Raw genomic sequence first — 26,351 nt, 5'->3', positions numbered from 1 at the left:
CCAATCCAATATGCCTTTTAAGTATCACTTGGATATTCTATGCTTCTTTGCCAAATAATATGGACGGCCTTGTAGGAAGACCTGACTATATCATACCCTGAAATCCGGCTGCAGATTGTGGGACAGTTGGAGACACAGAGAGATTGTAAGAAGCTAAGGTTCTTACCTTCACCGGTGATGTTGTCTGTGTGTCCTGGTCTCAGGTCTGCGGCTGCCGGACTTCCAGATATTGGTGGTCTTCCGTTTGGCCGCCCACCCAGGGGAGCCAAAAATGTTAGGGCGGTCTGCAAGTCAGACCCTCAGGGATATTGGATGGCTTCCAAATGTGTGAGTTTCTCCAGAGAAATGACAGACCGGGACAGATGGAGATCTGTATCAAGCCGTAAGTTTATTCCAGGAAGGACAATCAATTATATACACTTTTGAGTAGGCGTATACATTATGTCCGAGCGCCAATCAGCTGTTTATTACATATGAAATCATCCTTAATTCATCAGGTGATCCTTACATAAGAAGTGGACTATGGATAGACATGTAGTGTTGGAGGTCCTAAGTCCCATCTAGATTGGCCTCACCCCGTAAACAACTTTAGTCAATAGTCAGCAGAATCAGTCTCAGCCAGGTGAAACATGCCTGGACATATTCAGAGACATATGTATGAATTATGAGAATACATTAAGGTGGTCCCTGATTTCCCTATCAATACCAAGATCCTGGGGTTCCCACCAAACCCCCATTCAGCATTCTCCCATCAGGCACTCCCAACACAGTCACATCCAGCTTCAAGCACCAACTCTGACCGTTAGTATCATCCTGTCTCCAGCATACCATACTTAAATTATGTCTAAACCCCCAAGACCAGTAGATGTGTACCCAGATCTGCTCTTCTCTGCAGGGCTACTCACAAAGTTCACCATTTTGAGATGTGCTCTTCATACCAGTTTAGTAAATCTGGAGCTAATGCAACAAGCTGTCAGACAGCCGCAAGCCACAATTCATGGGACTATGAGCCACATGTGGCTCCCGAGCTACAGGTTGGGGACCCCTGGTCTAGGGCAAGTTATCTGCATTGCTCAGGTATCACTGTGCGATTTCATGCGGTTACAATTTAAATAAATCATTTACAAGTACGATGAACTGTGGTAAGGTACTGCATCCCCGTAGGCGATTTTACATTAAGGGGTTAAATAAAAAATGGATCACACCTGATGTTCCTACAAAGAAGGAATGGATCGCACATGTAAAATATAAGTTGTAACATGAACATGTTTAGAAGTGTAAGGTTTATAAGTTAAAGACTGTTCAGACAGGGAGATTGTGCATTGGAAATAATGAATGGCTTATGGCGGAAGAGGGAGGAGTAAATATTGGATATTTATTTTTGAGAGGCTTAAAAACTATTGCAACACTTATGTTGATGTAATAGCATATACATAAATAAATGAGAATATGAGATATTTAATGCATACTCAACGTTAATTTTTATTTGCTTTTTGAATGACATATTAGTAACTGCATATATTTTCAATTCTAGTATACAGTGGGGAAAAAAGTATTTAGTCAGCCACCAATTGTGCAAGTTCTCCCACTTAAAAAGATGAGAGAGGCCTGTAATTCATAGGTAGATCACAACTAAAGCATGAGAGTCAAAATGAGAAAACAAATCCAGAAAATCACCTTGTTTGATTTGGCAAGATTTATTTTGCAAATTATGGTGGAAAATAAGTATTTGGTCTTTAACAAAATTTCATCTCAATATTTTGGTATATATCCTTTGCTGGCAATGACAGGTCAAACTTTTTTTGTAAGTCTTCACAAGGTTGGCACACACTGTTGGTGGTATGTTGGCCCATTTCTCCATGCAGATCTCCTCTGGAGCAGTGATGTTTTGGGCCTGTCACTGGGCAACACGAACTTTCATCTCCCTCCAAAGGTTTTCTATGGGGTAGAGATCTGGAGACTGGCTAGGCCACTCCAGGACCTTCATATGCTTCTTACGAAGTCACTCCGTCGTTGCCCCGGCGGTGTGCTTTGGATCATTATCATGCTGAAAGACCCATCCACGTTTCATCTTCAATGCCCTTGCTGATAGAAGGAGGTTTGCACTCAAAATCTCACGATACATGGCCACATTCATTCTTTCATGTACACGGATCAGTCGCCCTGGTCCCATTGCAGAGAAACAGCCCTAAAACATGATATTGCCACCCCCATGCTTCACAGTAGGTATGGTGTTCTTTGGATGCAACTCAGAATTCTGTCTCCTCCAAACACAATAAGTTTTGTTTCTACCAAACAGTTCTACTTTGGTTTCATCACACCATATGACATTCTCCCAATACTCTTCTGGATAATCCAAATGCTCTCTAGCAAACTTCAGATGTACTGGCTTAAGCAGGGGGACACGTCTGGCACTGCAGGATCTGAGTCCCTGGCGGAGTAGTGTGCTACTGAAGGTAGCCTTTGTTACGGTGATCACAGCTCTATGCAGCTCATTCACTAAGTCCCCCCATGTGGTTCTGGGATTTTTGCTCACTGTTCTTGTGATCATTTTGACCCCATGAGGTGACATCTTGTGTGGAGCCCCAGATCAAGAAAGATTATCAGTGGTCTTGTATGTCTTCCATTTTCTTAATATTGCTCCCACAGTTGATTTCATCACACCAAGCTGCTTGCATATTGCAGATTCAGTCTTCCCAGCCTGGTGCAGGGCTATGATTTTGTTTCTGGTGTCCTTCGACAGCGCTTTGGTATTCACCATAGTGGAGTTTGGATTGTGACTGTTTGAGGTTGTGAACAGGTGTCTTTTATACTGATAACAAGTTCAAATAGGTGCCATTACTACAGGTAATGAGTGGAGGACAGAGGAGCCTCTTAAGGAAGTTACAGGTCTGTGAGAGCCAGAAATCTTGCATGTTTTTAGGTGACCAAATACTTATTTTCCACCATAAATTGCAAAATAAATCAGACAGGGTTATTTTCTGGATTTGTTTTCTCATTTTGACTTTCATTGTTGTGGTCTACCTTTGAGGTCAATTACAGGCCTCTCTCAACTTTTTAAGTGGGAGAACTTGCACAATTGGTGGCTAACTAAATACTTTTTTCCCCACTGTAAGGGTACCGTCACACAGTGGCATTTTGATCGCTACGACGGCACGATCTGTGACGTTCCAGCGATATATCCGTGACGTTCCAGCGATCTCGCTGTGTCTGACACGCTCCTGCAATCAGGGACCCCGCTGAGAATCGTACGTCGTAGCAGATCGTTTGAAACTTTCTTTCGTCGTCTAGTGTCCCGCTGTGGCGGCATGATCGCATGGTGTAACAAAGGTGTACACGATATTGTATACAATGTGCGCATAGTAACCAACGGCTTCTACATCGCACATACGTCATGAAATTATCGCTCCAGCGTCGTACATTGCAAAGTGTGACAGCAGTCTACGACGCTGGAGCGATATTGTTACGATGCTGGAGCGTCACGGATCGTGCCGTCGTAGCGATCAAAATGCCACTGCGTGACAGTACCCTAAGTTTTAAATAATTTTCTCTTTCTTGTGTACTTATACGACTGTCTCATATGTCTTCTTGTACAATCTAGTTATTTCTGTCTGATTTTTTTTTTATGGTCAAAAATATGATTTTCCAGTAAATATTTCTCACTTTCTAGGTCTGATAAAGGCTTCTTCCTATGTGGATTTTTTGATGTTTAAAAAGGTGCGATATTTGGGTAAAACATTTGCCACATTCTGAACATGAATACGGCTTTTCCCCTGTGTGAATTCTCTGATGTCTAACAAGATGTGATTTACGTAGAAAACAAATCCCACATTCTGAACATGAAAATGGCTTCTCCCCTGTGTGTATTTTCTGATGTGAAACCAGACTTGATTTATCTGCCCAACATTTTCCACATTCTGAACATGAAAAGCGCTTTTGCCCAGTATGAATTTTCTTGTGTTTCAAAAGATTTGATTTATCTGCACAACATTTTCCGCATTCTGAGCATGAATAAGGCTTCTCTCCAGTGTGAGTTCTCTTGTGAATTACAAGAGACGATTTTTGGTTAAAATATTTCCCACATTCTGAACATGAATATGGTTTCTCCCCTGTGTGAGTTTTTTTCTGGTGTTTAACAAGATGTGATTTGTTTGCAAAACCTTTCCCACATTGTGAACATGAATATGGTTTCTTCCCTGTGTGACATCTCTGATGGCTAAGAATATGTGATTTTTGTGCAAAAGATTTCCCACATCCTGAACATGAATATGGTTTCTCCCCTGTGTGACTTCTCTGATGTCTTACAAGATGTGATTTATTTGCAAAACTTTTCCCACATTCTAAACATGAATATGGTTTCTCCCCTGTGTGACTTCTCTGATGTGTAACAAGATATGTTTTATCTGCAAAACGTTTCCCACATTCTAAACATGAATATGGTTTCTCCCCTGTGTGACTTCTCTGATGTCTTACAAGATGCGATTTATATGTAAAATATTTCCCACATTCTGAACATGAATATGGCTTCTCCCCTGTGTGTATTTTCTGATGTGAAACCAGACTTGATTTATCTGCCCAACATTTTCCACATTGAACACACAAAAATGGCTTCTCCCCTGTGTGAATTCTCTGGTGTTTCAAGAGCCTTTGTTTGCTTACCAAACATTTTCCACATTCTGAACATGAAAAGGGCTTTTGCCCAGTATGAATTTTCTTGTGTTTCAAAAGATTTGATTTATCTGCACAACATTTTCCGCATTCTGAGCATGAATAAGGCTTCTCTCCAGTGTGAGTTCTCTTGTGAATTACAAGAGACGATTTTTGGTTAAAATATTTCCCACATTCTGAACATGAATATGGTTTCTCCCCTGTGTGAGTTCTTTGATGTCTAATAAGAGTTGATTTTTCTGTAAAACATCTCTCACAGTCTGAGCATGAAAAAGGCCTTTCCCCTGTGTGAAATTTCTGGTGTTTAACAAGATGTGATTTATTTGCAAAACCTTCCCCACATTGTGAACATGAATATGGTTTCTTCCCTGTGTGACATCTCTGATGTCTAAGAATATGTGATTTTTGTGCAAAAGATTTCCCACATCCTGAACATGAATATGGTTTCTCCCCTGTGTGACTTCTCTGATGTCTTACAAGATGCGATTTATTTGTAAAACATTTCCCACGTTCTGAACATGAATATGGCTTCTCCCCTGTGTGATTTCTCTGATGTCTAATAAGATGTGATTGATATCCAAAACAAGTCCCACAATCTAAACATGAATATGGTTTCTCTTCTGTGTGAATTACCTCATGCTTATCAAGATTTGATTTCTGGCTAACATATTTTCTATACTTAGAACAAGAAAATCTAGTATCCTCTGTGCTAATTGTTTGTTGTGCAACAAAAAACAATTTGAGAGAACTTTTTTCATACTCTGAACATGAAAATAGCTTCTTTGTTGGAAGAGTATTTTGATTTTTTACTCCCCATTTGTCAGTTTGATTTTCCTTAATAGCCTTTGATGGATCAGAAGATAGGACCTGTTTCAAATTATCAGATGATAGATCTTTTCTGTGAAGGGATGAAGGTATATCTGGAGAAATGGCATTCACTTCAGTTGTATCCTGTGTGATCTCAAGGTCATCTGATTTAAAGATTGAAGATGTCAGTTGTTCCTCTGATCTCCTGGTACAGTAATCTGTCAATAATAAAAAAAACAATTACTAATTTTGAATAAAATATCCTTAAAATTATATATTTTTTTATTTGTATATAAAATATTTATAAAAATTCCATGTTATGTTACAAAATATTTTTTTTTCGACCAATACAAAAACAGTTCACAATCTAAGGGCTTGTTTTCACTTGCGAGGAACACGTCCGTGTCTCGCATGTGTAAACGAAGCTCTGGCGCCAGCACTGTGGAGCAGAGCGTGCGGCCGCATAGCAACACATGCAGCCGCACGCTCCGCTCCGGAATGCCGGCACCAGAGCTTCGTTTCCACATGCGAGACACGGACGAATATCTCGCAAGTGAAAACAAGCCCTAATAGTAACTCTTAGACCAGGAACCCTCTATGTTAATTCTGCCTCCAAATATTTTTAATTTGTTACAGGTCGAGGGTCTTCAGGTGGATTGAGAGTGGAATAAAATATTACAACAACCTGTGTGTTTATTTAATTAAAATACTTTGCAATATTGTGTGTGTGTTTTTTTTAACCATTTCATGCTATTGGATTAATAATGGATAGGTGTCATAATTGACACCTCATCATTATTAATCTGGTTTAATGTCACCTTACAATACCAAGGTGACATTAACCCTTCATTACCCCATATCCCACCGCTACACGGGAGTGGGAAGCGAGTGGCCAAGTGCCAGAATAGGCGCATCTTCCAGATGTGCCTTTTCTGGGGTGGCTGGGGGCAGATGTAATTAGCCAGGGAGGGCCAATAACCGTGGACCCTCTCTAGGCTATTAACCCCTTCATGACACAGCCTATTTTGACCTCAATGACCTGGCCGTTTTTTGCAATTCTGACCAGTGTCCCTTTATGAGGTAATAACTCAGGAACGCTTCCACGGATCCTAGTGGTTCTGAGAATGTTTTTTCGTGACATATTGGGCTTCATGTTAGTGGTAAATTTAGGTAAAATTCTGCGTTTATTTGTGATAAAAAAGGAAATTTGGCGAAAATTTTGAACATTTCGCAATTTTCACATTTTGAATTTTTATTCTGTTAAACCAGAGAGTTATGTGACACAACATAGTTAATAAATAACATTTCCCACACGTCTACTTTACATCAGCACTATTTCGGAAACAACATTTTTTTTTGCTAGGAAGTTATAAGGGTTAAAATTTGACCAGCGATTTCTCATTTTTACAACGAAATTTACAAAACCATTTTTTTTAGGGACCACCTCACATTTGAAGTCAGTTTGAGGGGTCTATATGGCTGAAAATACCCAAAAGTGACACCATTCTAAAAACTGCACCCCTCAAGGTGCACAAAACCACATTCAAGAAGTTTATTAACCCTTCAGGTGCTTCACAGCAGCAGAAGCAACATGGAAGGAAAAAATGAACATTTAACTTTTTAGTCACAAAAATGATCTTTTAGCAACAATTTTGTTATTTTTCCAATGGTAAAAGGAGAAACTGAACCACGAAAGTTGTTGTCCAATTTGTCCTGAGTACGCTGATACCTCATTTGTGGGGGTAAACCACTGTTTGGGCGCACGGCAGGGCTTGGAAGGGAAGGAGCGCCATTTGACTTTTTGAATGAAAAATTGGCTCCACTCTTTAGCGGACACCATGTCACGTTTGGAGAGCCCCTGTGTGCTTAAACATTGGAGCTCCCCCACAAGTGACCCCATTTTTCTTTCCTCAAAAATGATGTTTTAGAAAGCAATTTTTTATTTTCACAAGGGTAACAGGAGAAATTGGACCCCAGTTATTGTTGCGCAGTTTGTCCTGAGTATGCTGGTACCCCATATGTGGGGGTAAACCACTGTTTGGGCGCACGTCGGGGCTCGGAAGTGAGGGAGCACCATTTGACTTTTTGAATACAAGATTGGCTGGAATCAATGGTGGCGCCATGTTGCGTTTGGAGACCCCTGATGTGCCTAAACAGTGGAAACCCCTCAATTCTACCTCCAACACTAACCCCAACACACCCCTAACCCTAATCCCAACTGTAGCCATAACCCTAATCACAACCCTAACCCCAACACACCCCTAACCACAACCCTAACCCCCACACACCCCTAACCCTAACCACAACCCTAATTCCAACCCTAACCCTAAGGCTATGTGCCCACGTTGTGGATTCGTGTGAGATTTTTCAGCACCATTTATGAAAAATCCGCGGGTAAAAGGCACTGCGTTTTACCTGCGGCCGCGGATTTCCAGTGTTTTTTGTGCGGATTTCACCTGCGGATTCCTATTGAGGAACAGGTGTAAAACGCTGCGGAATCCGCACAAAGAATTGACATGCTGCGGAAAATACAACGCAGCGTTTCCGCGCGGTATTTTCCGCACCATGGGCACAGCGGATTTGGTTTTCCATATGTTTACATGGTACTGTAAACCTGATGGAACACTGCTGCGAATCCGCAGCGGCCAATCCGCTGCGGATCCGCAGCCAAATCCGCACCGTGTGCACATAGCCTAATTCTAAAGGTATGTGCACACGCTGCGGAAAACACTGCGGATCCGCAGCAGTTTCCCATGAAAAATCGCTGTACACATGCTGCAGAAAAACTGCACGGAAACGCAGCGGTTTACATTCCGCAGCATGTCACTTCTTTCTGCGGATTCCGCAGCGGTTTTACAACTGCTCCAATAGAAAATCGCAGTTGTAATACCGTAGTGAAATGCGCAGAAAAACCGCGGTAAATCCGCGATAAATCCGCAGCGGTTTAGCACTGCGGATTTATCAAATCCGCTGCGGAAAAATCCGCAGAGGACCAGAATACGTGTGCACATACCCTTAGGCTACTTTCACACTAACGTCGGAATCTCCCCGTCGCAATGCGTCAGGGAGAGATTCCGACGCTAGCGTTTAGCTCATTGCACAATGGAGGCAGCGGATGCATTTCTCCGGCGCATCCGCTGCCCCATTGTAAGGTGCGGGGAGGTGGGGGCGGAGTTCCGGCCGCGCATGCGCGGTCGGAAAAAGCGGTCCGTCAGGAGCAAAAAACGTTACATGTAGCGTTTTTTGCTCCCGACGGTGCGCAGAAGCACGACGCATCCGTCGCTCGACGGATGCGACGTGTGGCAATCCGTCGCAAATGCGTTGTCAATATAAGTCTATGGGGAAAAAACGCATCCTGCAAGCACTTTTGCAGGATGCGTTTTTTCTGCAAAACGACGCATTGTGACGGATTGCAGAAAACGCTAGTGTGAAAGTAGCCTAAGAAGAAATAAGGAATCCAGCTCAACGAGGTAGTGAAAAAAACTTCTTTCTTTATTCACTTTTTCACTGAGATTCTTCATGATTAAGGGTGCTTGGTCACCAGAAACGCGTTGATATCGCTTTTTATTTTTTGTAACTGCTGATGTTTTTATCCTCCACTGAATATATTTCCAAGTGAATAAAGAAAGAAGTTTTTTTCACTACCTCGTTGAGCTGGATTCCTCATTTCTTCTTTGATTTCCTACGCCCTGACACAGCGGTTCCGTGCTCCGAGTCTCCAAGGATGTCGACCATGGTGAGCTGGACTTTGTTCTATGTTGCACATACCCTAACCCTAACCCTAGTTCTTACCCCAATCTTAGTGGAAAAAAAATAAAAAATTTCTTTATTTTATTATTGTCCCTACCTATGGGGGTGACAAAGGGGGGGGGAGGTCATTTACTATTTTTTTTTATTTTGATCACTGTGATAAAACCTATCACAGTGATCAAAATGCACATTGGAACGAATCTGCCTGCCGGCAGATTCGGCGGGCGCACTGAGCATGCGCCCGCCATTTTGGAAGATGGCAGCGCCCATGAAGAAGACGGACGGATCTCGGGAGGCTCGGTAAGTATGATGGGGTGGGGGGAGCACGGGGGGGTGGATCGGAGCTCGGGGGTGGTGGATCAGAGCGCGGGGGTGGATCGGAGTGCGGGGGGGTGGATCGGGGCGTGGGGGTGGGTCGGAGCACGGGTGGGGTGGATTGGAGCACGGGGGGGTGGATTGGAGCACGGGGGGTGGATCGGAGTGCGGGGGTGGATCGGAGTGCGGGGGTTTGGATTGGAGCACGGGGAGCGGACAAGAGCAAGGGGGAGCGGACAAGAGCACGGGACTGATCGGAGGACTGGGGGGGGGATCGGTGGCGGTGGGGAGGCGGGGGGGGGGCAGACCAGTGTTTCCAGCCATGGCCGATGATATTGCAGCATCGGCCATGGCTGGATTCTAATATTTCACCAGTTTTAATAGGTGAAATATTACAAATCGCTCTGATTGGCAGTTTCACTTGGGGCGGTGTAGCCACAGGGGGGGGGTGTAGCCACCCCCCCTGGGCTGTACTACCACTCCCCCTGTCTCTGCAGATCGGGTGAAATTGGAGTTAACCCTTTCACCCGATCTGCAGGGACGCGATCATTCTGTGACACAGCATATGCGTCCCAGGTCGGATTGGCACCGACTTTCATGACGCATACGCTGTGTCACAGGTCGGGAAGGGGTTAATATCTGCCCTCAGTCACTGGCTTTACCATTCTGGCGGAGAAAATTGCACGGGAGCCCACGCCAATTTTTTCCGCCATTTAACCCTTTAATTTAATAGCTAGACAGCCCAAATTTTGCACATACACACTACTAACATTAGTAGTGTGGATTATGCAAAAAAATGGGGATATGACATGGTTTACTGTATGTAACCATGTCTCATATCATGTCGGGTTTAGGAAGGAGATAGCAAAGCCGGCAATCGAATTACCGGCTTTTAAGCCATCTCGCGCTGGATGAAATATTAATATATATATATATGTGTCTCAATGATAGAATAGGTATATATATATATATACCTATTCTATGTGTACACATTTATTCTACCTATTCTATTGTAAGCTGTCAGTGTGATTTTACTGTACACTGCACTGAATTGCCAGCTTTTCTCTCTAACACCGCTGCGTATTTCTCGCAAGTCACACGCATGGTCCGTGTGTAATCCGTATTTTTCTAGCCCCCATAAACTTTCGTTGGCGTATTTTTTGCGCAATACGGTGACAAACACAGCATGCTGCAGTTTTCTATGGCCGTAGAAGACCGTATAATAGGGATCAGTAAAATACGGCTGATAGGAGCTGGGGCATAGAGAAGCATTGTACCGTATGCAATCCGTATTTTCAGCACCTCTCTTACGTCCGTAAAACACGGTAGTGTGACGCCGGCCTTACAACACCATTTTTTTTTTAGGGACCACATCTCATTTGAAGTCATTTTTAGGGGTCTATATGAAAGTAAATAACCAAGTGTGACACCATTCTAAAAACTGCACCCCTCAAGGTGCTCAAAACCAGATTCAAGAAGTTTATTAACCCTTCAGGTGTTTCACAGGAATTTTTGGAATGTTTAAATAAAAATGAACATTTAACTTTTTTTTCACAAAAAATTTACTTCAGCTCCAATTTGTTTTATTTTAACAAGGGTAACAGGAGAAAATGGACCCCAAAAGTTGTTGTACAATTTGTCCTGAGTACGCTGATACCCCATATGTGGGGGTAAACCACTGTTTGGGCGCAAGGGAGAGCTCGGGAGGGAAGGAGCGCCGTTTGACAGGAATTGAGATGGGACGCTATGTTGTGTTTGGAGAGCCACTGATGTGCCTAAACATTGAAACCCCCCACAAGTGACACCATTTTGGAAAGTAGACCCCCTAAGGAACTTATCTAGATGTGTGGTGAGCACTTTGACCCACCAAGTCCTTCACAGAAGTTTATAATGCAGAGCCGTAAAAATAAAAAATCATATTTTTTCACAAAAATGATCTTTTTATTTTTGCAAGTGTAAGAGAAGAAATTGGACCCCAAAAGTTGTAAAATTTGTCCTGAGTACGCTGATACCCCATATGTGGGGGTAAACCACTGTTTGGGCGCATGGCAGAGCTCGGAAGGGAAGGAGCGCCATTTGACTTTTCAATGCAAAATTGACAGGAATTGAGATGGGACGCCATGTTGCGTTTGGAGAGCCACTGATGTGCCTAAACATTGAAACCCCCCACAAGTGACACCATTTTGGAAAGTAGACCCCCAAGGAACTTATCTAGATGTGTTGTGAGAACTTTGAACCCTCAAGTGTTTCACTACAGTTTATAACGCATGGCCATGAAAATTAAAAAATCTTTTTTTTTTCCACAAAAATTATTTTATAGCCCCCAGTTTTGTATTTTTCCAAGGGTAACAGTTGAAATTGAACCCCAAAAGTTGTTGTCCAATTTGTCCTGAGTACGCTGATACCCAATATGTGGGGGGGGGGGGAACCACCCTTTGGGCGCATAGCAGAGCACGGAAGGGAAGGAGCGCCATTTGGAATGCAGACTTAGATGAATTGGTCTGCAGGCGTCACATTGCGTTTGCAGAGCCCCTCATGTAACTAAACAGTAGAAACCCCCCACAAGTGACCCCATATTGGAAACTAGACCCCCAAGGAACTTATCTAGATGTGTTGTGAGAACTTTGAACCCCCAAGTGTTTCACTACAGTTTATAACGCAGAGCCATGAAAATAAAAAATCTTTTTTTTTCCACAAAAATTATTTTTTAGCCCCCAGTTTTGTATTTTCCCCAAGGGTAACAGGAGAAATTGGACCACAAAAGTTGTTGTCCAATGTGTCCTGAGTACGCTGATACCCCATATGTTGGGGTAAACTCCTGTTTGGGTGCACGGGAGAGCTCGGAAGAGAAGTTTTACTTTTTCAACGCAGAATTGGCTGGAATAGAGATCGGATGCCATGCCGCATTTGGAGAACCCCTGATGTGCCTAAACAGTGGAAACCCCCCAATTATAACTGAAACCCTAATCCAAACACACCCCTAACCCTAATCTCAACGGTAACCCTAACCACACCCCTAACCCCGACACACCCCTAACCCTAATCCCAACCCTATTCCGAACCGTAAATGTAATCCAAACCCTAACCCTAACTTTAGCCCCAACCCTAACCCTAACTTTAGCCCCAACCCTAACTGTAGCCCTAACCTTAGCCCCAACCCTAACCTTAGCCCTAACCCTAATGGGAAAATGGAAATAAATACATTTTAATTTTTCCCTAACTATGGGGGTGATGAAGGGGAGTTTGATTTACCATTGATAGCGGGGTTTTTATCGGATTTTTATGACTGGCAGCCGTCACACACTAAAAGACGCTTTTTATTGCAAAAAATATTTTTTCCGTTACCACATTTTGAAAGCTATAATTCTTTCCATATTTTGGTCCACAGAGTTATGTGAGGTCTTGTTTTTTGCGGGACGAGTTGATGTTTTTATTGGTAAAATTTTCTGGCACGTGACTTTTTTGATCGCTTTTTATTCCGATTTTTGTGAGGCAGAATGACCAAAAACCAGCTATTCATGAATTTCTTTGGGGGAGGGGGGTGTTTATACCATTCCGCGTTTGGGAAAATGGATAAAGCAGTTTTATTCTTCGGATCAGTACGATTACAGCGATACCTCATTTATATCTTTTTTTATGTTTTGGCACTTTTATACGATAAAAACTATTTTAGAGAAAAAATAATTATTTTTGCATCGCTTTATTCTCAGGACTATACATTTTTTATTTTTTCGCTGATGATGCTGTATTGCGGCTCGTTTTTTGCGGGACAAGATGACATTTTCAGCGGTACCATGGTTATTTATACAGTACCTGTCTTTTTGATTGCGTGTTATTCCACTTTTTGTTTGGCGGTATGATAATAAAGTGTTGTTTTTTGCCTTGGTTTTTTTTTTTTTTTTTTTTTTTAACGGTGTTCACTGAAGGGGTCAACTAGTGGGACAGCTTTATAGGTCGGGTCGTTACGGACGCGGCGATACTAAATGTGTACTTTTATTGTTTTTTTTTTTTTATTTAGATAAAGGAATGTATTTATTGGAACAATATATATTTTTATTATTTATTTAGGAATTTTATTTTTTTTTCCACACATGTAAAAAATTTTTTTTTAACTTTTTTACTTTGCCCCAGGGGGGGCATCATATTTTATTGACAGATCGCTGATCTGACACTTTGCTGTGCACTGTGTCAGATCAGCGATCACACAGGCACAGCAGGAACGCTTACCAGCGCTTGCTCTGAGTAGGCGCTGGTAAGCCACCTCCCTGCAGGACCCAGATGCAGCCCCGCGGCCATTTTGGATCCAGGCCTGCAGGGAGGAGGAGGTAAGAGGCCGTCGCAGCAACGCGATCACATCGAGTTGCTCCAAGGGTCTCAGGGAAGCACGCAGGGAGCCCCCTCCCTGCACGATGCTTCCCTATACTATCGGAACACTGCTATCATGTTTGATCGCAATGTGCCGGGGGTTAATGTGCTGGGGGCGGTCCGTGACCGCTCCTGGCACATAGTGCCGGATGTCAGCTGCGATAGTCAGCTGACACCCGGCCGCTCTCCCCCCGTGAGCGCGGCTGATCGCTCTGGACGTACTATTCCGTCCTTGGGAAGTAGGGCCCACCCCACATGGACGGAATAGTACGTCCAATGGTAGAAAGGGGTTAATTCTGCTTCAGTGCACATTAATCCTGCACTCTATGCTGAGCGCTTACACCAGGGTTTCCGAAGTAAATCTCTGAAATACGTGATTCAGACGGAACGTCCAGAAGAAGGTTTCCTATAATGAGGCAGATGGAGGCACTGTGGACACCATCCGGTAGCGTCCGTCTTTTTATGATTGCATTAAAAGTGCCATTGGACACAGTTTTGTCCACTTCCGAAAAGAAGGACACAGCTGAACAGAGGCCAGACGAAGTCCAGAGTAACTCTGCTGCCTCATTATAGTGAATGAATCACGGTGGCTCAATGGTTAGCACTGCAGCCCTGGGTTCAAATCCCACCAAGGACAACATCTGCAAGGAGTTTGTATATCCTCCCCGTGTTTGCGTGGGTTTCCTCCGGGTTCTCGGGTTTCCTCCCAAATTCCAAAGACATACTGATAGGAATTCTAGATTGTGAGCTCCATTGGGGACAGCGATAATAATGTGTAAAGTGCCAAGGAATATGTTAGCGCTATCTAAAAAAATAAAGATTACTATTATTATTAATCCCTCATGTTTCATCTGAATTAAAACACAGAGATTTAGATGGAAAACTTACTTAAAGTAAGTGTTTAGCGTAGAGCGCGGGATAAATGTGATCCTATACGTTATGTAAAATGTTCCCAATAAAAGCTTCAACTCAATCCACAAAAAAACAAGTCCCCACTCAGGTCTGTCATTTGTTAATATAAGGGTTTTCTCATCCACAGCCGCTTCTGCAGACTTCTCCATCTTCTGCTGCAAATCTCCATATGATGCCCTTAAAGATAGCAGTGTCATTATAATGCTCCTGAATAAAAATATCTGCCCTACGCTGAGTCCTGAATAAATAATTACCCCTCACTATATTCCCTACACAAAATATGAGCCACACACTGTCCTTCGTACAGTACATGCTCTCCATAGTGACCTCTGCTTTCCATACTGGGACCCCTCTTCATACTGTCCTCTCACACGGTGTCCTCCCTATAGGGTCCAGCCTCTATACTGTACCCTTTCATCACACTCCCCACCCCTTGGTATACTCTTTCCTACTGGCTGTACCCTTGCACTGTCCCCCCATGCTAATCCTCCAATACTCAGTCTCTATTCTGTGCCCACTCACTTTTCTACCCAATACTGTCTCCTCACACTATTTCCCTCCCTCCTCATACTGTCTCCTCTCACATCCCCCGTTTACCATACTGTCTCCTCATATATTTACCCCCTCACTCTCTATACTGTCTGCTCACACATACCCCCGACTCCACATACTGTGTTTGCACACATCAATTCACCCTCACTCCCCATACTGTGTCCAAATACATTTTTCCCATGACTACTCATACGGTGTCCGCAAGCGTTCACCCCCATAGTCTGCACCCATCCCCCCACTCACCATACTGTGTCTGCACCAATCCCCCATACTGTTTCTTCATACATGCCCCCTATACTGTTTCTTCATACATGCCCTAAATCCCCCATCTCCAATCCAAATCTTCCCTCACACATTAAATCTACCCATCCCCAGTCCAAATCTCCCCCACACACAATAAATCCCAGCATCACCACTCCAAATCTCCCAACACAAATTAGATCCCTCCACCCCCACTCCAAATCCCCCCATCCCCACACTAAATCCCCCGTGCACTTAATCTTCGGTGTCTTCAGCTCCACTGGAGCACTTACCACCAGTGTTCACCTCTGCAACGCGGGCCAGTAACATCAGCAGCATGATCACATGACCTGATCACACTGATGGCATCACTCTCAACCGGCGGTCAGAGCTTCAATTGTACTCGCATCTGTTAGACGTAAGTAATATTGAACACTGGTGTGCTGCATCTTCTCTGTGCCGGCTGCCAGCTTGACAGCCGGCAAAGTGGACAAGGGAATACCAGTCTGTGGGTGGCAGAATGCAGCCACCAAAGGAAACACTGCGGATTGCCACATTAGGCGGCCCTCCTGCTGGCTGCTCCTGGGACACATGCCCTGGCTGCCCCCCTAGATATGCCTCTGATTACAAATGCACTGGAAAAGCGAAATGACTCCTCTCCTTTCTAAAGAAATGTTGTAAATTCTGAGCTCCCAAATCCAAATGCCCCCCTCCCTCCTGAGCCCCACAGTGTACCTAAACAACATATTTCTCCAAAAGCACACGCTGGGGATAACGTCCTGGTGACTGCAACGAACTGGTCACTACAATGTACTGGTCAGTACAATGGCAGTTTGCAATTTTCATTCTGCAACATCCACTGCTGCCTGTTTCTGGAAAACAGCCATGGAGTCAAAATCGTCACTACACCTGTAGATGAATTCACAAAGGGGTATAATTTCCATAATGGGGTCACTTGAGGAGGGATTCTGCTCTTCTAGCAATTAGGGGCTTGGTATATGGAGCCTGCAAACTGTTCTAGGAAAATTTGCACTCCAGGTACAAATAGCGCTCCGTTCCTTCCGAGTCTCTCCATATGGCTAAGCAGTACTGTACAGTCACATATGAGGTATTGCCACGTTCAGCAGAAATTGTGGGACAAGTCGTGGTGCTATTTTTACCCATTTCTTGTGTGAAAATGTAAAATCTAGGGCTAAAACTAAATATTGGTCGTAAAAATGTAGTTTTTTCACTGCCCAATGGTAAAAAATTATGTGCCGCACCCGTGGTGTCAATATGATCATTGCACCCCTAGATGAATTCATTGACAGGTGTAGTTTGTAAAATGAGTCACTTATGAGGAGCTCTGCTGTCCTGGCAACTTATGGGCTCTCCTAGTAGGTGATTTTATTGTTTGCATGTGCAGAGTCAAATCTGGCGCTCCATGCCTTCTGAGCTTTGTACAGTGCTTGAAAAATATTTATTTATTACATATAGGGTATTGGTGCACACTGAAAAAAATGGACTTCTGTTTGTTGTAAAAAAAAAATTTCTATTAGCCCTTAGAAAAATTAAAAACTTGGGGTTAAAACAACATTGTAGTGGTAAAAAGAACATTTTTTTTTTCATGGCTCAGCGTTACAAATTTCTGTGAAGCATTTGGACAAGTTCCTTGAGATGTCTAGTTTCCAAAATGGGGTCAGTTTTGTGGCTTTTCCATTGGCTAGGCACATCGGAGGCTCGTCAAACGGGACGTGGCATCTGCTTTCAATTCAAGCCAATTGTTCCAGCAAATTTTGCATTCAAAAAGTCAAATGGTGCTCCTTCCCTTCCGAGCTCTGCTGTGCACCCAAACAGTGGTTTTCTCCATCATATGGGTTGTCGACATGCTCAGGAGAAATTGCACAAGAAATTTTAGGGTCCATTTTTTCCCTGTTACCCTTGTCAAAAATAAAAAAAATGGGGTCTGAAGTAATTTTTTTGAGAAAAAAAAGTTAAATGTTAATTTTTTTTCCACATTTCAAAAATTCCTGTGAAGCACCTAAGGGTTAATAAACTTCTCCTAGAATGTGGTCGGGTGTGTCTACTTTACATCAGCACAATTTTTGAAACATAATTTTATTTTGTTAGGAAGTTAGAAAGGTCAAAAATTTGACCAGCGATTTCTCATTTTTACAACAAAATTTACAAAATCATTTTTTTTAGGGACCACATTTGAAGTGACTTTGAGGGGGTCTATATGACAGGAAATACCCAATAGTGACCCTATTCTAAAGACTGCACCCTTCAAAGTGCTCAAAACCATATTTAAGAAATGTATTAACCCTTCAGTTACTTCTCAGGAACTGAAGCAATGTGGAAGGAAAAAATTAACTTTTTTTTTTTCACAAAAAATTTACTATAGACCCAAACTTTTTATTTTCACAAGAGCAACAGGAGAAAGTGGACCACAAATTTTGTTGTGCAATTTCTCCGGAGTACGCTGATACCCCATTTGTGGGGGAAATTGTTGTGAATTCTGCTTCTGGGCTCCCTCCGGTGGTTGTTGGTGGTAATGCAGTTGTCCATGAGTCGCAGTCCTGGTCAGGTATTTCTGCTAATTGCAGTTCTGACTGGGGTATTTAGGTGTGCTGGATTCATTAGTCCTTGCCAGTTGTCCATGGTTTTTGGAGGTTTTGGATCTCTCTCTGTTCCTCCTGCCTTGCTGCCTAATCTGCAAAGATAAGTGTCTGGTTTTCTTTTCTGTGGCACCCTTGCCGTGTGCTAAATTATTTCAGTGCTATTCGTTTGTTTATTTTTTGTCCAGCTTAGATTGTGTCTGTACATTCTCAGTCTGGTTGGATTCTCTGGAGTTGCAGATATACGCTCCACATCTTTAGTTAGATGGTGGAATTTTTTGTATCATCTGCTGTGGATATTTTTGGAAAGGTTTTAATGCTGACCGCTTAGTATTCTGTCCTATCTTTCCCTATTTAGTTAGAAGTGGCCTCTTTTGCTAAATCCTGTTTCCTGCCTACGTGTGTCTTTCCTCTTTACTCACAGTCAATATTTGTGGGGGGCTGCCTATCCTTTGGGTTTCTGCTCTGAGGCAAGATAGTATTCCTACTTCTTTCTATAGGGGTATTTAGTCCTCCGGCTGTGTCGAGGTGTCTAGGATTTGTTAGGCACACCCCACGGCTACTTCTAGTTGCAGTGTTAAGTTCAGGATTTGCGGTCAGTATAGTTTCCACAACTCCAGAGAAAGTCCCATGCGGCTCCAAGGCCACCAGATCATAACAGGAAATCTACTGTTTGGGCGCATGGCAGGGCTCAGAAGGAAAGAAGCGCCAGTTGGCTTTTTGAATGTAAAATTTACTGGAATCATTAGTGAACGCCATGTCGTGTTTGGAGAGCCCCTGATGTGCCTAACCAGTGGAAACCCCCCACAAGTGACCCCATTTTTTATTTTATTCAGAGGTATAGTGAGCATTTTTAATCCACAGGTATGACACACAATTTGATAATAGATTATCAAATTGAATACATCATCAATACTGTAGAGCGCAAGCGCTCTCTACTCTAGTTCACTCGGGTATGCACCGAAGTGGCATGCTTGAGTCCCTACCCTGCATGTTTTGCAACACCCAAAAAAATGGGGATCCACGATACTTTGTACATACCCGAGCACCCAATGCACTTGCATTTAACACTAGCCATCATATTGTCATCATTTTTTTTTACTTTTGAAAAAAAAAAACTATTCTAACTCCAACCCTAACCCCCAACCCACACCCTAATATAACCCTAACCCAACCCCAAAGAATAGAAAAAAAATTAAAAAAATGTATTTTATAATATTAATCTAACTAAGGGGGTGACAAAGGGGGATTTTACTTACTTTTTTTTTCTTTTGATCACTGTGAAAAGGTCATTCATAGTACCAGTGTAGTGTGTTTTGGGGTGGCATCATTTCTCTCTCCTCTGTCATGTATATCATGTCAGAAGAGAGAGAAATGATTTTATCCTTAGGCCGTGATCATATTCTCCAGGGTCTCAGTTATGCCCGGTAGCCAAGACCCCAGATATTTTCCGACTCTGTGGAGTGCTATAGCCTTATTCCCAATCGCCCTTTTAAAACGGCAATGACGGAATAAGGCCCCTTAGCGGCCGCCGTTTTAATGCGTATGGGCGGTCGTTAAGGGCATACATATTAATAATTTTGAAAAAATTTTATATTTTAAAATGTTTGGCAAATTTCAGATATTTTTATATATAGACGTAAAATATATCAGCCGACCCTTACCAGTAACTTAGTGTGCAATATGTCACAGAAAATGACAATTTCAGAAAAACTGGGATCTGAAGAAATATTCCGTGGTTGTCACCATATCACCCTTAAGAGACACGTCAGATTTAAAAAATGAGGTCTGTATAAAAAATAAATAAATAAATATTGGAGCTACTTTGAATCCTGACCAGAAAAGTAGAGAAAATATTAGTTCTGCCAAGATTGTGCAGTAATTTTAATTCCTTCGGATAAAAAAAAACATGAAATTCATGACAGAGTCAGTAGAGCCCTCAACTACACAGCTTAGAGATATATCATGGGATAAGTCTGACTTTTTTTCTTTAATTTAGAGTAATCCTTTTTAAGGTTAGTTGGTTATTTTTAAAGGAGACTGAAAAGTCAGTATAAAGGGATACTTTGTTGTTATTGTACAAAAATTGGCCCTCACTGCAAATGGGATGATGTCTTGGTCATATCACCAAACGTTGATCACAAAGATTCAAACTGGTCTTGTAGCAACCCTATGAGCTCATTAAGAAGCACAGAAGGGAAGAAGATAGATTTATCCTATATGACGCCCGGATTCTAGGAAGGTAACAGTATCATTATCCTCTGCTTTATCTTAGAGGCACATTACATGAATAATATTTTTTTCCCATGAATTTCTAAGTTGTCAGCACATTCTATCAACTGAATTTGTAGTTTGGAGAACTGACGAAGAACCTCCAATGCCCAAAGTAACTAGAACAGTTTTGGGTGAAACAGCATGTAGTGGTCTAGAGGCAAGATGGCTTGGCCACGACTGTGATATGGCCAGACAACACTACTGATAAAGCAGCCACAGCCAGTGACTCAGAAGAATCTGGAAACTCTGCATTTAATGGTTACTACTCACCTGGGGAGTCATATGTTGGAATCTCCTCTTTACACCACTCATCACCCATAACAAATGTCTCTGTAGTATTAATATGGGTCAGATCTTCACCCTGAAACAAATATTCTTGAAGTCACAGACAGATGTAGAAGTCACATCTATGGTCAGCTCTAATACTGCCATCTCCACAGTTCTTATTATTTAAGTTTAAAACATATAATACTGGTGGATAAAACAAGACTGAACACAAGACCTTCACAGCCGTCTACACATCATAGGGGAGATTTCATGACACCTTCTCTCCATCTACCTGATAATCCTGAGGAACACGGGAATCTTCTTGTTTACAGTCATGTGAGAGAAGAGGACGGGGACATCTCTCTGGTGTTGTCCTCTTACTGGAAAGAACTGGAGGAAACACATACAGGGACTGAATTCATTCTTTACATACAGATAATTATAGGCCATGTGTATTTAGCCCTTATTACCTGGTGATGTGAGGGGCTGGGGAACCTCCATCATGACGTCCTTGTACAGATCTTTGTGTCCTTCTAAATACTCCCACTCCTCCATGGAGAAATAGACAGCGACATCCTGACATCTTATAGGAACCTAACACATACAATGATACCGTCATCCCCTCTATCCTTTTATAGCATTACTTTATAACGTCCCAGCACTTCCAGCAGCATCACCTCTTCAGTCAGCAGCTCAATCATCTTGTAGGTGAGTTCTAGGATCTTCTGATCATTGATGTCATGTATCAGGGGGTGAGGTGGAGGCCCCATGATTGGGCTCAGGGATCTTCCCCATCCGTGAGACAAAGGGGTCTGACCGGGCTCACTAGAGATCTTCTTCACTACTGTGTAATCCTGGTTATGGAGAGACACATTAATAAATCTCACTACAGACATTTCCAGAATCCTCACTTCTCCAGATCTGTCCAGCTGTTATTCCCATAGATAAGAATGCAGTAATGTGATGTCATATGAATCTCTCACCTCTCCAGTAAGCCAGGAGAGGATCTCTAGGGTGAAGTGTAATATCCTCTCCTGTATTTTGTTCTTGTCTATATCCATCCTTGATGGGTAAATCAGAAAAATGTTTTTGTATAGAAGATCCGAAACTGTAGGAATCTGAATGGGAAGAAAAATGTAACATCATAATGGATCCTGTGTAATAACGCAATTAATGGACAAAGGAAAAACATAGTAAGAAACATAGTGAAGATTTTGTATTTATGATTTGTTGGAAAATTATGATGCGGAGGCAGTTTTCTGACTGTCACATACTATTACATAATACTAATTGCATGGGTTGTTTGAGTCCTATGATACTGTGTTCAATAGCGACCATCTCAACAAGGTGGTTAAATGTTGCATTAGCATCTCCCTATGTGATCGCAGGGTGCCGATTGTTGCTATGGTAGTTAGGAAAAATAATAAACATTCTGGTACTTGAAGATTGATGACACAAAAGCGAATCTTCTTCTTGAGTAATGAGGTCTCTGTTTAGATGTATATATAATTTTATCCCCCCATTTTGCTTTGGGAGAAGAGAATAGGTGATTAAAGACATTTTAGTGTAATTTCCTTTTGCAAAAACCATGATAAAAAATATCTGATTGAAAAAAAAAAAGTGTCTCACTTTCCCACCATTTTATTTGTGCTCTCAAATATCAGTTTGGATTCAAAAGAAAAAGCATTTAAAATCATAGAAAATGTGTTCAAAGACATAAAGAGCTGAGACAGAAGATGCTTCATCTACAAAAGTCTACATAACAGTGAGGATTGCCAGCTCAGAATTTCCTTGACTTTTTCTTGGCTTCAGGAGCTTGGGAACTGCAATATAGCAAGTTCTAAAGTAAAATCCCTTTCTTATTTAGTGTAATATGTTTTTTGTACAATTTGTCAAAATACATAATTGCCCCCCCTGAAAGTCATATTCTAGGTATGATAATGCTTTCTCCACAAGTGGGATTTTTGATATTTAAGAATGTATCAACTTTGCTTAAAACTTTGCCACAATATGAACATGAAAAAGGCTTATCCCCTGTGTGAGTTCTCAGGTGCTAAACAAGAACAGATTTCCAGATAAAAGATCTCCCACATTATGAACTTGAAAATGGCTTCCCCCCTGTGTGAATTTTCTGGTGCTCAACAAAAGTCGATTTCCAGTCAAAATATTTCCCACATTCTGAAAATAAATATAGTTTCTCCTCTGTGAGAGTTCTGTGATGTAAGATAAGATGTGAATACAAGTGTGATATCACAGTTAATTAACAAGAACTGATTTCTGTAAAAAAAAAAAAAACATTTTCTACATTATGAACATGAAGATGGCTTCTCCCAAATGTGAATTCTTTCATGCCTAATAAAAGCTGATTTCCAGTTAAAATATCGCCCACAGTTGGAACGAGAAAATCTCTTCTCCTCTGTGTGAATTTTTTGATGTTAAACTAAAGATGTTTTGAGGGGAAAACTATTTCCATGTTCTGAATGTGAAAATATCTTCTCTGCTTGAAGAGCAGTTTGCTTTTTAATGCCTCTTTGGTGACTTTCATATTTCTTAGTAGTCTGTAATGAATCAGAAGATAGGACCTGTTTCACAGGAACAGATGATTGATCTTTGCTGTGAGTAATGACATTCACTTCAGCTATATCCTGTGTAATCTCGGGGACATCTGATTTAAAAACTGAAGATGTCAGCTGTCCCTCTGATGTCCTGGCACCGTCATCTGCCAACAAATAAAACCAATTATTATTTTTGAATAAAATATCCTTGAAATGTATATTTTTTGAACATTTCTAATTAAAATGTCCATTGAATTATTCACTAAGACAATGACAGATCACAGTCTAATAGGCCTCATGAACCAGTGGAGCATGGTGTTTAACTGTTTTTTTCAAAGTGCCCCCAAATATTAGAATAAAAAGCCACCAAAAAATGATACAAATAAAAACTTCTACTCATCCCGCAAAAAAATAGTTCCCACTCAGGTCCATCATCTGTCAGTGGAAATACAGAAGTTACCACATTATTAGTAACTCAAAAGCTCTTGAAAAGCAAAATGTCAGGGGGCGTGTCCTGACAGCCATGTGAAGCAGAAATCTGGAGCTGAGCATCCAGGCTAAGTAACAGCATTGACCCAGCATACCTTCTCAGAACCGGTCCTGGACCTGTGTGAAGGTGTCCAGAACCAAAGGGGAAGCAGTATGTACAAGCTAGAAGTTGAGATGACTCGAAGCAGGAGCCAGAGAGAGAGAGATCGTGATAGTGAGATCTCCAAGATGGCACCTCCTCACAAAACCTTTGGTAGTGACAGAGCAGCAGAGATGGCAACAATCAAGCTGGGGAGATTTGCAAGAGCAGTGGATGACTCTCCCAGACATCCTGTGAAACACATGCCTGGGCAGGTACTGGAGGAGATGGATGATGGGGAGAGTAATGAGGAGACACAGAGGAGCATAACAAATAAGAGAGGCTGAGTCAGACCACCTGAAGGATCAATTGCATACAACTACAAATACAAGACTATAAAGAGCCAACTCTCAAAAGATGTCTACACAGCTATAAATGGCTGCAGCTCTGTCTTAGATGGCCTCGGGCAGCAAGTGGGAGATATCCAAGAGGACATTAAATGAATAAAGTAGGACATGCACAATCTAATGAAAGGGAGGGGGAGGTGAAGAAAAGAGTGAGTGTGGTATACAGAAAGATGTTAAAATAAACAAAACATCAATACGGTTCTTAACAAAGTGGATGACTTGGAGAATAAGTCAAGAAGAAATAATTTAGATATTGTGGAGGTTCCAGAAAAGGAAGAAGGTCCAGATTCTCTCGTATTCTTTGAATCCTGGCTGCTAGAGATTTTCAGCAAAGGAAGCCCTGACATTGTTTTTTGCCATAGAACGAGCACACAGGGTACCCACTCGTTCAGGACCACCAGGTGCACCACCCTTTCCTATTATTAAGACATAATCCTGCGCAAAGCTAGAGACCATCAAGATTTATCCATCAATGGTACTAGGTATCCATATATCTGGATTTCTTAGTAGAAGTACAGAGTAGAAAAGCGCAATTCATGGACTTAAAGAGAAGACTGCTTGCGAAACAGGTGCCATACTCCATGCTGTACCCGTACATTTGAGAGTGGTTGTGGTGGGAAACGTACAGATGTTTGATAACCCAAAAGAGGCAATGATCTGGATGGACATTAACGAACGGACCTTGCGCCCTGTAAATGGAGGAAGGAGCATTTCCTGAAGCATACCGGTGATACTATATATAACTAATTTTCCTTCCTCTCTCTTTTCTGCGGGGGAATTCTTCCTTTGTTTTTCTCGTAGAGGTTAAGGACGGGATATGTCCATGCTGGTCTGATGGTTGTAACCCACTAGTACTAGGGGGAGTAAGATCTGGAGACAAATTTAAAGAATTTATTTTATAAACCAAAACCTAGAAAAATATATAATCTATTGGTGCTAAACTCAGGCTAATTAATAGCCCTACCCTCCTCTGGTTTGGAGGTATAGGTTTTGTTATATGTTGTATTATGTTTGTATTGTTAGATAAATGGGGAATATATTCCAGAAAATCTAAAAACTCCATCGAAACTTCCAGGAAAATCAGAAAAATAAAAGGGAATGGCTATATACAGTGCTAAAATAATTATTGCGGTATTGAATATCCCCCCTGCATACTCCTTACATTTTAAAGATAATATTTTCCTTTGCAGGGAATTTTCCGGAACCCCCAGTAATTGTGGTGGCGGAGTTTAATGCCTATACAAATCCCTATTGGAACAAGCATAATTCAGGTCTATCTCTCAAAAGGTCAGACCCACATCTCTATACTATATACTAAAGGAAATGGGAATAGCGGACCTTTGGCATCTAGCTCTCCCAAGAATTAAACAATACGCATGTTACACCTCATCACATATGTTACTGTCCAGCATAGATTTGGTGCTAAGTAATACTAGCATTTTGGATTACAGTAAATCCATAGAATTCCTGCCTAGGAATATACGGTATCTGATCACTCACCAATGATGGTACGGTTAATGGTGGTGGAAGCAGGTCCTTGGGAAGGTCTATTTGGCGTCTACATCCTTATTGGCTGCAGATCATAAAAGGATCCCTCCCAACTAGTATTTTGGAATACTTCGGTTACAATGAGGGACAGCCGGGGGGAATGTAGTGTGGGAATGCGATGAAAGCTTTCATTCGAGGCATTTGTATTAGTGAAATCAGCTAAATAGAATTCAAAACATGAAATCATAGGAACTGCAGCATGAGGTCGTAATGCGAGAAGCAAACTATATAGAAAATCCATCGGAACCGAATAGGCAGCAGTGGGAGTCATCTCAGAGGGACATGACAGATCATCTAATGGAGTTGGCATCCCAGAGGCGTATGTTCACCAAACAAAAATATTTTATTGATGGGAAAAGTGCGGGACATTTCCTGGCACAAGAAGGGTCTTTACATAATTAAACTAGTATCAGCTTCACATGTCTTGTCCACATTAAGGACATACTAAAGAGAAATATAGATAGCGTAAGAAGATGACAGATCTCTACACTTAGACAGTATAAAGCTCCCTAAACTGACTGTAGAT

General features: G+C 41.9%; 1 protein-coding gene across 1 annotated transcript in view; it reads right to left on the bottom strand.

Annotated features, from left to right (window-relative positions):
• Positions 1-1,361: 1,361 nt before the first annotated feature.
• The window catches only part of LOC138663810 (zinc finger protein 420-like), a 52,225-nt gene continuing 27,235 nt past the window's right edge, over positions 1,362-26,351 (bottom strand). Inside the window, exons 7-13 of the mRNA XM_069750151.1 lie at positions 23,330-23,466; positions 21,731-21,865; positions 21,425-21,601; positions 21,218-21,341; positions 21,040-21,137; positions 20,751-20,841; positions 1,362-5,693 (exon numbers count right to left, since the gene is read on the bottom strand). Of these exons, the coding sequence (XP_069606252.1) occupies positions 3,667-5,693; positions 20,751-20,841; positions 21,040-21,137; positions 21,218-21,341; positions 21,425-21,601; positions 21,731-21,865; positions 23,330-23,466 (2,789 nt within the window). The 3' untranslated portion in view covers positions 1,362-3,666. The remainder of the gene's footprint in view (positions 5,694-20,750; positions 20,842-21,039; positions 21,138-21,217; positions 21,342-21,424; positions 21,602-21,730; positions 21,866-23,329; positions 23,467-26,351) is intronic.

The sequence above is a fragment of the Ranitomeya imitator genome, chromosome 2, assembly GCF_032444005.1.
Source record: "Ranitomeya imitator isolate aRanImi1 chromosome 2, aRanImi1.pri, whole genome shotgun sequence".
In the NCBI taxonomy this organism is placed as follows: Eukaryota; Metazoa; Chordata; class Amphibia; order Anura; family Dendrobatidae; genus Ranitomeya; species Ranitomeya imitator.
The sequence above is the reverse complement of the archived record's forward strand: the minus strand, read 5'-3'. Positions and strand labels throughout refer to the sequence as shown.